The sequence below is a fragment of the Rhinolophus sinicus genome, chromosome 7 (genome assembly GCF_057876585.1).
Source record: "Rhinolophus sinicus isolate RSI-liver-muscle chromosome 7, RSI-T2T, whole genome shotgun sequence".
Taxonomy (NCBI): Eukaryota; Metazoa; Chordata; class Mammalia; order Chiroptera; family Rhinolophidae; genus Rhinolophus; species Rhinolophus sinicus.
In genome coordinates this window covers 36,887,455-36,899,998 of record NC_142507.1, presented here as the reverse complement: position 1 = coordinate 36,899,998, position 12,544 = coordinate 36,887,455, and the positions used below count along the sequence as shown (strand labels likewise).

At 38.2% G+C, this 12,544-nt stretch overlaps 2 protein-coding genes across 6 annotated transcripts in view; one reads left to right on the top strand and one right to left on the bottom strand.

The window, feature by feature from the left end:
- Positions 1–5,042, bottom strand: part of TRMT13 (tRNA methyltransferase 13) — a 74,535-nt gene extending 69,493 nt beyond the window's left edge. For 4 of the 5 annotated variants that reach the window (XR_012491816.2, XR_012491817.2, XR_012491818.2 and 1 more), the window contains exons 1-3: positions 4,648–4,960; positions 2,076–2,122; positions 1,920–1,986 (exon numbers count right to left, since the gene is read on the bottom strand). Coding sequence is in view for 2 of the 5 variants with exons in the window: in XM_074319054.2 (XP_074175155.1) it covers positions 1,920–1,986; positions 2,076–2,122; positions 4,648–4,815 (282 nt within the window). In the remaining 3 variants the exon portion in view is untranslated. Of the gene's footprint in view, positions 1–1,919; positions 1,987–2,075; positions 2,123–4,647 lie in introns of all 5 variants that reach the window. The other variant, XM_019747016.3, reaches the window with a different exon arrangement.
- Positions 5,043–5,080: 38 nt separating this feature from the next.
- SASS6 (SAS-6 centriolar assembly protein) overlaps positions 5,081–12,544 on the top strand; it is a 38,367-nt gene continuing 30,903 nt past the window's right edge. The window contains exons 1-2 of the mRNA XM_019747014.3: positions 5,081–5,281; positions 10,869–10,929. Of these exons, the coding sequence (XP_019602573.3) occupies positions 5,217–5,281; positions 10,869–10,929 (126 nt within the window). The 5' untranslated portion in view covers positions 5,081–5,216. The remainder of the gene's footprint in view (positions 5,282–10,868; positions 10,930–12,544) is intronic.

Below are 12,544 nucleotides of genomic sequence, written 5' to 3'. Positions count from 1 at the left end.
GTCTCATCTTACGACACTCCTTCAGAGAAGCCTTCCTGACTCCTTCCCCATTTCTTTTACGCCCTATATTCTCCTCAAAAAGGGTTAGGCTCTCCTCTTTTATTCTTCCGCAGCACTCTGTACTTAACCTATTTTAACACACATAATATTGCATTTTCTGTATCTCCCAATAGATTGTAATGTTCTTTCTAGGCAGGGTGTTTGGTACAATGCCTGGCATAAGTGCTCAATATCTATTAAATAAATAAATCCCGCCCCAATCTCTTACACTAGGTAACTTAAAAACCCAAAGCTTCACCTATGACCTGTATTTGACTTCCAAATCTTGATTATTTGCCCAACCTCTCTACTGAATTTCAGATTCACATATCCAACTCCCAATTTCCAATCAGTCATCAAGCTTTATTGACACTGCTACATAAATAATTCTTGCATGTATCCCCACACTGTTCTTCCTCTTTAATTCAGTCTCTCATCACGTCCCACCCGGATTTCGGCAACAGCCCCCTAACTAGTTCTCCTGATTCCAAGCCATCCTCCCACATAGCTTTAAGAGAAAATATTTAAGGGGTAAATCTGACCACACCATTCCCTAGCGTAAAATCTTTCAGTGGTTCCCCATATCTATCAGAATAAAGCCCAAGTTCCTGGAAGCCTCAAGTGGTTTCTGTCTGCCGTTGCACATACAGTTCTTTCAACCTAGAATAACTCCTCTTCCTTTTCTTTGCCAAATCAAGACTCAGCTCAAGTGTTATTGTCTCTAGGGAGCCTTTTCTTAATTTTTTTTTTTTTTTGTATTGGGTAACAGTGTGTTTTTCCAGGGCCCATCAGCTCTAAATTAAGTCACTGTCCTTCAATCTAGTTGTGGATGGCACAGCTCAGCTCCAAGTTGAGTTGCCATTGTCAATCTTTAGTTGCAGGGGGCGCAGCCCACCATTCCATGCGGGAATTGAACCGGCAATCTTGTTGTTAAGAGCTCGTGCTCTAACCAACTGAGCCATGGGCAACCCCTCTGGGGAGCCTTTCTTGAGCCTTGGATTTTATTTTATTTTTTTCCCCTTTTCTTCCGCCTCCCCACCTCCCCACTCCGGTTCAAGCTGTTGTTTCTCAGTCTAGTTGTGTAGGACACAGCTCCCTGGCCCATGCTGGTATAATCAGCCTTGCGCTCCTGCCGGCTGAAGCAGTCGGTCACCAGTCATCGGTCGGCTGCTCACAGCAGCTCACGAAGCTGTCTTGCCGGCTGCTGGCCACTCACGCTGGCCACCGGCCACTCATGGCAGCACACAGCAGCACACGCTGGCTGCCAGCTGCTCATGATGGCACACAGTAGCCCACGGCAGCAGCTCAGGCCAACTTCCAACTTCTCATAGCAGCCCAGCTCCAGGGAGAGCTGTTATTTACAATCTTAGCTATAGAAGGCGCAGCTCACTGGCCCATGTGGGAATCTAACCAGCGACCTTGGAGCTGGAGCACGGTGCTTCAACCACCTGAGCCACCCGGCCAGCCCTAATTTTAATTTTTATACAAGTATACTTGTATACTCTTATCACATGTGTACTTCTTTCATTGAACTTATTAAATAATACCCATCATTCACAAGTTTATTTACCAGTTTCAAATAAGCTCTTTGAAGGCTGGGATCACATTTTATTGAAATAAATTTAGTAGGCACTAAGTAAATATTTTTGAATAAATAGTAAAATTATTTTCTGAATAACACTCTTGTTGCATAAAATTCTATTATCTGAATTAGGACTCTAAGTGGATTCACAGTCCTTTACACACGCACATGAAGTTAACATATTTAAGCCTTTGGAGGCACGAGTGTTATTGAATATTCACATTTGTAATCTACCAAGTGTATATAAACATTACATACCACATGCTTTACCATTCAACTTTACTGATCAAATACTTACAGGTTTTGGCTTCTCTCTTGAGTTACATTTTTTCAAATGCTTTGCTAGTTGATCTTCATATACTGTGCTGAATTTAAAGAGAAAATTGTCTAAAATAAGACTTGTGACAATTACTGTTTCCAGGACAGAAAAATCTTTATCTGACCCGATACTTACTGTTTCGGATCTAAAGGACACACGATTCTTTTCCGAGCATTTTCTTCCTAGTAAAGAAAAGGATATATTTATTTGACTAAAATATCAAATTCATTGCTTACAGATACTAGATATAACTTCAGTGTAATCATAAATTTATGCATTTCCAAAACAAGGCAAGGAAACCTAAAAAGGACATTAATAAAACACTGGCAAAATTAGGTGATACGGTTTAACAACAAAAGTCTCCAATGTAGATGGTTTATGTACATATGAGCAAATACTGCTTTAAACAAGTGTCTATACCTTTAAATCGGTTATAAAGAAGGCCTATGTATGAAATTTTGAATCTATGATAGCGTTGACTAAAATATGCACTATTATTTTAGATACCACTAAGAAAGAAAAAATAGTGCCAATTTAAATTATGACATGTCATTGATTTTAAGATACATTCTGATTTCAAAGATGTTAAAATGTGAAAAAAAAAGTCTTAGAAACAATGAAATACGGCATTTTAACCATTTGGTATGTGGCCATGTCCTAACAGCTTTGCAACTTTTTGGTACTGTAGAGTTACATCCTGTTTGTTTCTAACTTACATGGATTTATCTATATGCACTAGGAAAAAATTTTAAAATTAATAATGTTGGCAATTCTACCTAACATTCATATGAATCTTTGTTAACAGGATAGTATAACAGTTAAAACTACAGGTCAGCCAGACTGCCTAAGTATGATTTTCAGCTTTATCAGCTCCTACCTCAATGATCGGAGGTAGACTCATCAAAATATGAGAATATGTCTGAGCTCCAAAGGTTTGTGAAAATTAAGTGAGTTATTATAATAGTTAAAAAATAACTGCTTAGAACAATGCTGGCCACACAGTAAATGCGAAGTGTTCACTGTTATTAACAATTCTTCAATTTATTTCAGTTCTGATCTGCCTCCCAGCATATCCATATTATGCACACTGAATTTCATGGGAAAGCTGAGAGACTTTTCAATATTTGTTTCCGAAAAACACTGTACATTAGTCTTATATGCTGACTTTAAAATCTAACCTCCATGAAAGATACGACTCTATGGTAACCTCCCAAAGCCTAACCACAGAGTGGGGCAGGGGGAAATGCACTTTTAATACATATTATTTGGGTTTAAAAACAAGGGTTTCTCAACTGTGGCACTATTGACATTTACTGCTGCGTAATTCTTTTTGTGGGGGGCTGTCCTGTGCATTGTAGGATGTTTAGTAGCATCTCTGGCCTCTGCCCACTAGATGCTACTAGATCCTCAGCTATGACAACCAAAATGTCTTTGAACATTGCCAACTGTCTTCTGGGGGGCAAAATCAACCCAGTTAAGAACCACTGGGGAAGAAAATGAGTACTAGTAGTCTCAGCTATAAATGACACTTAAGAAAAAAAGATGGAAACATAACAGCCAATTATATCACAAATCACAGTTTCAGTAGGGTGCCCACAACTGAAAACCAAATCATATTCATGGAAAGTGTTCCCACTTGGAGTTTTGCAGTCTTTCATCAAGGGACTAACAACGACATGTCATTCCTCTCCAGGAATACCGATCAGCTTGTAAGGATCTATTCATATTCTATTATCACCATCTTCTGCAATCACCTTCTAGACGAGTGGTTACGGTAAAGTCTAAGGTGAGAACAAAATCCTTCTATCATAAATCTCATTCTTCAATCAAGGGATGTTTGCTCAAAGCAGCCAATATAATTGTGGGTATACTTCAAAGCATTCTCACCACACGTCATGGGGTCTCCCACATTCCAAAACAAGAATATGCTTGTTTCAGTATGCTTCACTCTCAGCAAATATCAGCCATATCAAAATATGAAGTAGAGCTATGGCTATGATGGACAGTAGCAGACGAAGGGGCTCTGGGGCTGAGCTGTACCGGATATTGCCTACAAGGCTAAACCATGGGACTAACAAAGAAAAAATGTAAACAGCACTGGACGTTAAAAAGGCATGAAACCAAATGCTTGTCTATTTGGTTTAATCTTCCCAAAATCTGTTAAACATGCTGTATTTCTACCAACATTCCCTTCCTCTTGTTCTTATTTTTCTATCCTCTATATTCTAAACAAATAAACACATAAATATATATACAGTATAATTATACGTATAACTGTATTATCGAACAAAACTATTGTTTTCATTTTTAAAGGGAGAGTCAATACTCACATGTTTTAAAATCTTTCCTTCCCATTTCTAGCAGTTATAAGTTGCTTTCAAGAGATTATATGTCTAAATAAACTTTTTAAAAAGTTTCTCTCAAACGTATTCACAGAAGTGATTAGGGGCATCACGAAACAATTAGAACAGCATTAGTGAAACTACTTCTTCCCATCAAGAGGCGGACAGTGGGCGAAGTGTAAGAAGCGGTAAGTTTGGAGTAAAACTAAAATCAAGCATTACGTTGAGTTAGTATCAAGATAAACAGGTCGCCGCTGCCCCTTTACTTAGTACAAGGAAACAATGTACTTTACTAGGGCTCATCATCGCTCCCCAGGGAGGACAGAACTACGTTTATTAAAAGGAAGGGTGGAAAACCCAGCGACCAGCAGCAGAAATCTGTTCAGCGAGGGGAGGTGCAGGACCAGGAAACTTATTTCCGACTCTCGAGAGGGCAGGGCGATACCAGACCTCTGCGGCTCCAGCGTGTTCACCACAGAACCTTTTCCCTGTTGCCACCACCATCCTGCAGAACCTCTTCTTCTTTGCCACATAGTAACCGCATCGACCCTCAGCTGGAAAGCCGGTCGCGTGCGGCGTCGGCGCAGAAGCTGCCATAATTCAGGGCTTGCTTCGGGCGGCAAGCATCAGGGGAAGGAAGGAAAGTTGTCAGCTTCCCTCGGGTCCCCTTCCCTTAACAAAGATGGCCGCCTCGGTCCTGCCACGCAGTCAATTCCCGGAACTACCGCCCCATTCCCTGCAAAACCGGAAAAAAATGATGGTGGCTGGCGAGGTCCAAACCTCCCTCGTCTTTAGTCTCTTTATTTTCCCCGCCTCCTCCGCGGAAACCGAGCGCCAAACTCAAACTTTGTAAGGACCTGGACGACTTTTAGGTCAGAACCGCGAGCCGGGCCTGTTGGACGGCTCCGCGCACCGGCCGGCGCAGCGGTCCAACATGAGCCAGGTTCTGTTCCAGCAGCTAGTCCCGTTGCAAGTGAAATGCAAAGACTGCGAGGAGAGGTGAGGTCCGCGTTCCTGGGTGACCGCGGGTGGCGGTTGGGGTCGGGCCAAGGGGGAAAGATGGCGGCTCCGGCCAATGGGCACCGGCCTGCGTTTGGGTGTCGGGCGAGCGTCCTGGAGATGCGGAGAGAGACCCAGCTGGGACCTAATCGTAACTTCTCTCATCGAGTCTGCCGTTGCTGAGGGCATGGAAGGAAGGGAGTGAGGAAGTGGGACGCTGACCTGCATCAAGTTAATGTCCAAAATCTTAGCTTGGAATGGAACCGTGGAGATTGTAGCCTACTCTCGCTTTTGACAGATAAGAACTCCGACCCAGAGAAGTTGAATAATTTATGCGAGGGCTTACAGCGTTCACGGCAGGGCTGGCACTAGCACTTAGGCCTTAGCTCCCAGCCTGTTTTTCGTTCTCCTTTGAATTATATTGGACATAAATCTAAGCTTCGATTTAAGAAAAACTAATTTTATGGTGTATTGCCTCTTCACATTTACTAAAAATAAAATAAATTGCGTTTGATTGACCAAAAACAATAGGGAAAACCAGAAATTTCATTCATTCATTTATTCATTCAGCAAATATTGCCAACGTTCAGAACACCTTGCTGGGCACTGGGGATACATACAGTGGTCAGGAAAAAACAGCCCTTGTCTTCGTGGAGTTTACAGTCCAGTGAGGTAGGAAGTAAAGGCTCATCTCAGTTAAATGCAATTACAACTCGAACTAGGGAGGCGGTACTGTTGGGCTTAAGTAGAGAGATTTGACCAGAACTCAGGCGATTTTAATTTTGTCTCAGTTCTACCCATTCATTAACTGTCTCTTCACTGAGCCTTAAGTTTCCTCATTTGTAAAACTGGTATAACATGCCTACTCACATGGTTGTTATGAGGATCAAGTATGAAAATTTACGTGAAAACTAAATGGATTGGAAATGTGACAAAGAAAATGAAGAATTGATTCATTGAGTTGCCAGTAATGTGAAACTAGTGTATAGTTTAATTAGGTCCAAAATCAATTGACAAGGCAGGCAAGGAGTTGACACCAAAACCAGCAGCTACATATGGAGATCTGTAGGTTATTTCAGTTGGTCCTTCTTTTGTGCTGCCCAATAGGGGAGCTACAGACAGTTACCAGACATTTGAATTGGAGCTAATCTGAATTAATGTGCTGTAACAGTAAAATGCACGTTGGATTTTGAAGACTTACTAGGAGAAAAAAAAGAATGTGAAATACTCAATTTTTATATTGATTATATGTTAAGATGACAATTATTTGTGGTATATTGGGTTAAATAAAATATTAAAGTCAATTTACTTGTTTCTTTTAATTTTTTTAATATGGCCTCTAAGAAATTTAAAATTACATATGTGGCTCATATTTGTGGCCTCCATTGTATCTCTGTTGGATAGCATCATTCTAGAATGATTATGGAAAGGTAAAAGCAAGATGTGGGCATCATTTCTGATGCCAACATTGAAACTCCTGGCTCTTCTTTATCTCATTACATTGTTAAACAAAATTTTAACTTCCATAGCTGAAAGTCTTTTTAAAACAAAGAGTTTATTGGGCTCTTGCTACCATAGCAAACAAAAAAAAAGAAAAAAAAAAGTTGACCAGGTGGTCCTTGGGCTTATAGTCTAAACTACCAAGTGGAAAAACTAACATGTCTGCTGTTCTGGAGTTGTCCAGTGTTTTTATACGTCAAGTAGGGGGAAGAAAGATGTAACTTGTTTTAAAAGAATTTACGTTGGCTATCCATAAAGTGGGGCTAGTTCTGACTTAGTTGCGCACAGTCAGCAAGGAAGTGTCCACTCCTATGGATTAGCTGTGGGCAACAGATGCCAAGTTCATGTGTAAACAGGAATTGGAAGCTTCTGAGGATGGATGGCGACTGGCGATTCTCTCTTAGATAATTGTAGAAATAGCCATCTGGAAGTTCGTCCAAAATTCCAACAGACATACAGGAATGTGAGCAGTCTTTTGTCAACTGGCCCACAGCGATTAGCTTGTTAATTATTCCTGTCTTTTTTTCTCACTCTCTGGCTGATGTAATTTAATTTAGAACATCTCAGAATTTTTTTTTGTCAACATTATCATCACAGTTATCTTTTTAAAACACAATTTCAACCTTTTCACTTCTGTTTAGAAACTGTTCATATATTCCTGTCACCTATAGCAGGTGTCAGCAAACTAGAGCCCATGGGCCAGATGGCCCACTGCTTGTCTTTGTAAGTAAAATTTTATTGGAACACAGCCATTCTCATTTTTTAAAAAAATTGTCTATAGCTGCTTCTGTGCTATATGGGCAGAAATGAGTAATTGTGACAGAGATGTGATGGCCTGCAAAGCCTAAATTATTTACTGTCTGACCCTTTGTTGAAAAAGTTTGTTGACCCTTGAGTTATAGGAAAAACAGTGCAGACTCTTTAGTTAAGTATTCAAGGCCAGTTCAGCTCAATAAATAAATTTATGAATGCCTACTATGTACCAGGAACTGTCATAGGTGCTAAAAATATAAAACTCCCTGCTTCTTTCCCCCTCCCCCCCCCAACAACAATAACAACAACAAAACACTTTTCATTCTGGTCCTCAAGGAACTCAAACCTTAACAGGAGAAACAAGATTTTCCTTGGAGAGGCAGCATAGCACAGGTTAAGAGTTCAGGCTCTGGAGCCAGATTGTCTGGGTTTAAAACCCAGTTCTGCCACTTACTGATTGATTTTTATACAAATTTTTTTTTTTTTAACTTAACGTCTCTGTGCCCATTTTCAAATTGATAATGAAAGTACCTGCCTCATTTCATTATGAACATATGAGTTAATACATATAAAGTGCTTGGAACAGAGCCCAGAGTATACTGAGCATTCACTAAACGTTAGCTATTGTTCAAGTGTGATTAATGCATGAAGTAATATAAATGTACTGAAGTCATAGAGAAGAAGCAAATTCAGTTGAAGACAGTGGTAATAATGCTCAGAAGACTCTGGAGGAAAGTGATGCAAAATTTTAAGCCCGTGATTTGACATCAACCTTTATTTCCTAAGTTCTCTCTAATATGCTAGTCACACTAGACTTCTTATTATCCTCTGAATGTACCTCATACTCTCTCAATGCCATAAATTTACTCCTGCTCTTCCCTTGGCCTCAAATGCTTTTTCTTTCATAACCTTCAAGTCTGTCTTAAACCCCTTCACCATAAGGACCTTTTCGAAGTTGCCTAAATTGAAATTAATTGCCCTTATTCATTTATTAGCTAGAATGGTGTAGGTGAAAGATCTGAGTTCTGACTTGTGCTCTACAGTGTGGCCTTAACCAGGTTTATAACTGCACCTCAGGTTCTTCCTTTGTAAGACAGAGATAATATTTACTTAACAAGATTATTATTGTTAAATAAGATGATATATTTCAAAGGGCCTTGCAGGTACTCAGTAGTATAGATACTTATAGTGACCCTTACCTCTCTTTTCTTGAAGCCCCAAAACAGAATCAGAAGCAAATCTGGGGTAAAGTCATTTAATCTGATCTCAGTTTGAGGACATGACAGGGATTATGTTTATTTCTGTGTGTATCCCTAGCACCCAGCACAGTACCTGGTTTAGAGTAGACTTCGTTTGTTTGACTTGAGAGTTTGAGGCCCTGGCTACCAGGTGGCAGAGGTGGGCTAGAATCCAGTTCTGCTGATGCCAAGTTTAACTGATGGACGATAGGTAGATTTATACATTGTTCAAAGAGTGACAAAAATGCTATTGAGAAATAGCATTTTTTATTGAGTTTGTATTTGTTTTATATTATTCCTATGACATTAACCATTACCGTGGAGAAAATAAGATTTGTGATTTCAGATAGTAAGTATATCCTCTGAAAGCTCAGATTTTTCTACTAGATATTTCGAGGGAGGTGTCGAAGTAAACATGGGAAATAGGTTTAATCTATGGGCCTTTCCTTTTTTCTACCAACAACTAATGCATATAGACAGTTGGAATATATGGAACAACATCATTAATATCATGGGCAAATTATATTAATATTACTTCCAGTATTATGTAAAGAATATTTTATTAAGTGGGTGCTTGAATGTTTTTTACAAATTTACCAGGACTTTAAAACCTGTAAATCACCATAACGAGTTAGTTATCAACTACAGTGTCATACCACTATGGTAGTATGTACTAGAAAAAAAACTTCAAAATATGAAAACCAAACATATTGACATTGTAGAGCTGAAAAGGCCCTCACAAACCTAACTCAATCCATTTATTTTACAAATTAGGAGATTGAAAAGATTTTTCCCCTAAGAATGCTTAATTTAAGTGGAGTAGGAATCAAATCTGTTTCATGTATATTGCTCTGGGTACTAGGAAAATAGAAACAAAATATTCTCTTGTTTTAAAGACAGTTCTTCCTGTCTTCCTAATGTTCACCAGTGCTGCTTATTCCTTTTCGGATAATAGATACAAATTATGGTAATCTGATCATATGAACTAAGATTTAGCATCCAATTATATGTCCAATAAGAAATTTAACTAAAATGACATGTTTTAAACCAATATAAAATTAAAAATCAGCATAAAAAAATTCAAACAGTTGAATCTGGCCTTGGGTAACCATTACCAAGTTTTTCCATCGACACTCAGTAGTACATAAGTAATAGTAGAATGTGGGAAAGGTTTAAAACATATCTTTAGAATAATAACTTAAAATTGAACAAGATCTTAGTTTGTTAAAATTGAACATAAACTAGTTTGTTTTCTTTCCCTGCAAATCCGGGGAAGGTCATTGTTATTCTAGCAGAATAGTTTTGAGAATCACTTATACAGAGATGTTTTTTCACCAATTTCTCCCTTTATTTCCTAATTTAAACATTTTTGTTCCATTTGATTGATGTTTATGAGCATCTTTATTTATATGCCTCTGTGCGATACTGGATTCTCTAAGATGCAGTATAGAATGTGGAAAGCTATGGTTTCAAGTTTTTAGGGTTTAGCGTAACTACACTATGATAGACGATAAACTTGTTGACACTACTTCTATGGATGGATTGCATAGAGTATATTGAGCAGGTGTAGTGTGTGGACCTGAATGTGTATGCCTTACACAACAGGGATTCTGTTACATTATTTCCTTGACCATTCCTGTATTTTAATATTACTTCATGTTTTAAGTTTTTCAAATGCATTCTCTCGTAAATCATTTCATTATTTGAATGGGTGATTTTTTTTTTTTTAATGTGAAAAGTTATTAAATTGATGGTTTGTCTTTCAATAGATGCTATTTTAGCATCAGGGCAGTAAGGTTATATACCAGGCTAGTAGTAGGTATTCCACATCATTCATCGTATTTAATCCTTACAACAACTCCATTTTACAGGAGATAAAAATTTAGCCTCAGGTTAAAAACCTGATTACTACTTAATGAGTGGAAGAACAAGACCTTAAACTTCAAATCCAGTGTGCTTTCCCAACATCTGTTTATAAATTAGGGAATACCTGTGGAAGGTCTTGTAGCTTAAGATGGAAAACTTTAGTTAATACAAATGAGTGATAGCTCATTTCATGTGACTGTTTCTGATAGTTGGCATATCTCTTCACACAGGAGAGTAAGTGTTAGAGTGAGCATTGAACTACAATCAGTTTCTAATCCAGTTCACAGAAAGGTGGGTATTCATTTCTTTTTTGAAATATGATAATTTCTGTACATTATAATTATTTTTGTTCTTTAAGAATGTGAGAGCTCTTGTAACACCCATATTTCTTTATTTATTTTTAAATTTTATGAAATGTATTGGGGTGACGTTGGTTAGTAAAATTATACAGGTTTCAAGTATACATTTCTATAATACATCATCTATATATTGCATTGTGTGTTCACCACCCAAAGTCAGTTCTCCTTCTCTCACCATATATTTGACTTCTTTTTCCCTCTTCTACCACACCCACTCCCCCCTGTCCCTCTGGTAACCACTAAACTGTTGTCTTTGTCTTGTTCTTTTGTTGCTTTCAGTTTTATATTCCACATATGAGTGAAGTTACGTATATGGTTCTTGACTTTGACTTATTTTGCTTACCTTGATAATCTCAAGATCCATCCGTGTTGTCACAAATGGCAGCATTTCATCTTTTTTATGGCCGAGTAATATTCCATTGTACATGTATACCACATCTTTATCCAATCATCTATCGAAGGACACTTTGGTTGTTTCCATATCTTGGCCACTGTGAATATTGCTGCAGTGAACGTAGGGGTACATGTATCTTTAGGGATAAATGTTTTCAGATTATTGGGGTAGATACCCAGAAGAGGGATTGTTGGGTTGTATGGTAATTCTATTCTTAATTTATTGAGGACCCTCCATACTGTTTTCCATAGTGGCTGTACCAATTTACATTCCCAGCATCAGTGTATAAGGGTTCCTTTTTCTCCCCAGCCTCTCCAACACTTTTTATTACTTGTCTTGTTGATGATAACCTTTCTAACTGGTGTGAGGTGTTATCTCATTGTACACCCATCTTTTCAATTTTGGGCCATTTTGTAACTTGCAGATCTGGGGGTGGTAGAATCTACTAAGAAAATAATTGAGAGATTATTATGCCATATGTTTCTGAAGCATGCAAGAATGGGAATTGGGAGAACAGATTCCTTAGGTTTGCCCAATACACTTATAAATGCTAGAATATTTATTGCTACCCTATAGAATTAACCTTTCATGGTATAAATGTGAGAACAGAATGGATTGAAGCTCTGCAGGGAGGTATTCTTGAATCTTTTACTTTGCCTTTTGAAGAGAGGCACATAGAGCATCAGTCCTGTATGATCTTCATAAGTATGAGTCATCAACAGAGAAATGGATACAGAATAGAGGGCTAAGAAATAGAGTATCTGTTTTCTCTGTGTCATAACTTTACCTAAACATATTCAAGGATCTAGTAGTATTAGTAGCAGCTTCAGGTTTTCTTTATAGCATCTTAGTGTAATATGTAGTAATATTGTAGTAAGTATGTATGATTTCAAGGGGGTATGAGACTTAGGGGGAATCACTTCATAAGTTATATAAATGTCTAACCACTGTGCTGTACACAGGAAATTAATATGATTTTGTATGTCAACTGTAACTGAAAAAAAGAATGAAAAAAAACTTCAACAGGATCTGCTTTAAGAACAGGACATTTTGAGGCAGAGCAAATACCTAGATTGCTAATTTTCCAGGGTAGAGATGATATATTGTACTCTTACATGTTATTCCTTATGCCTCCTCATTTTTTTGCTCTACT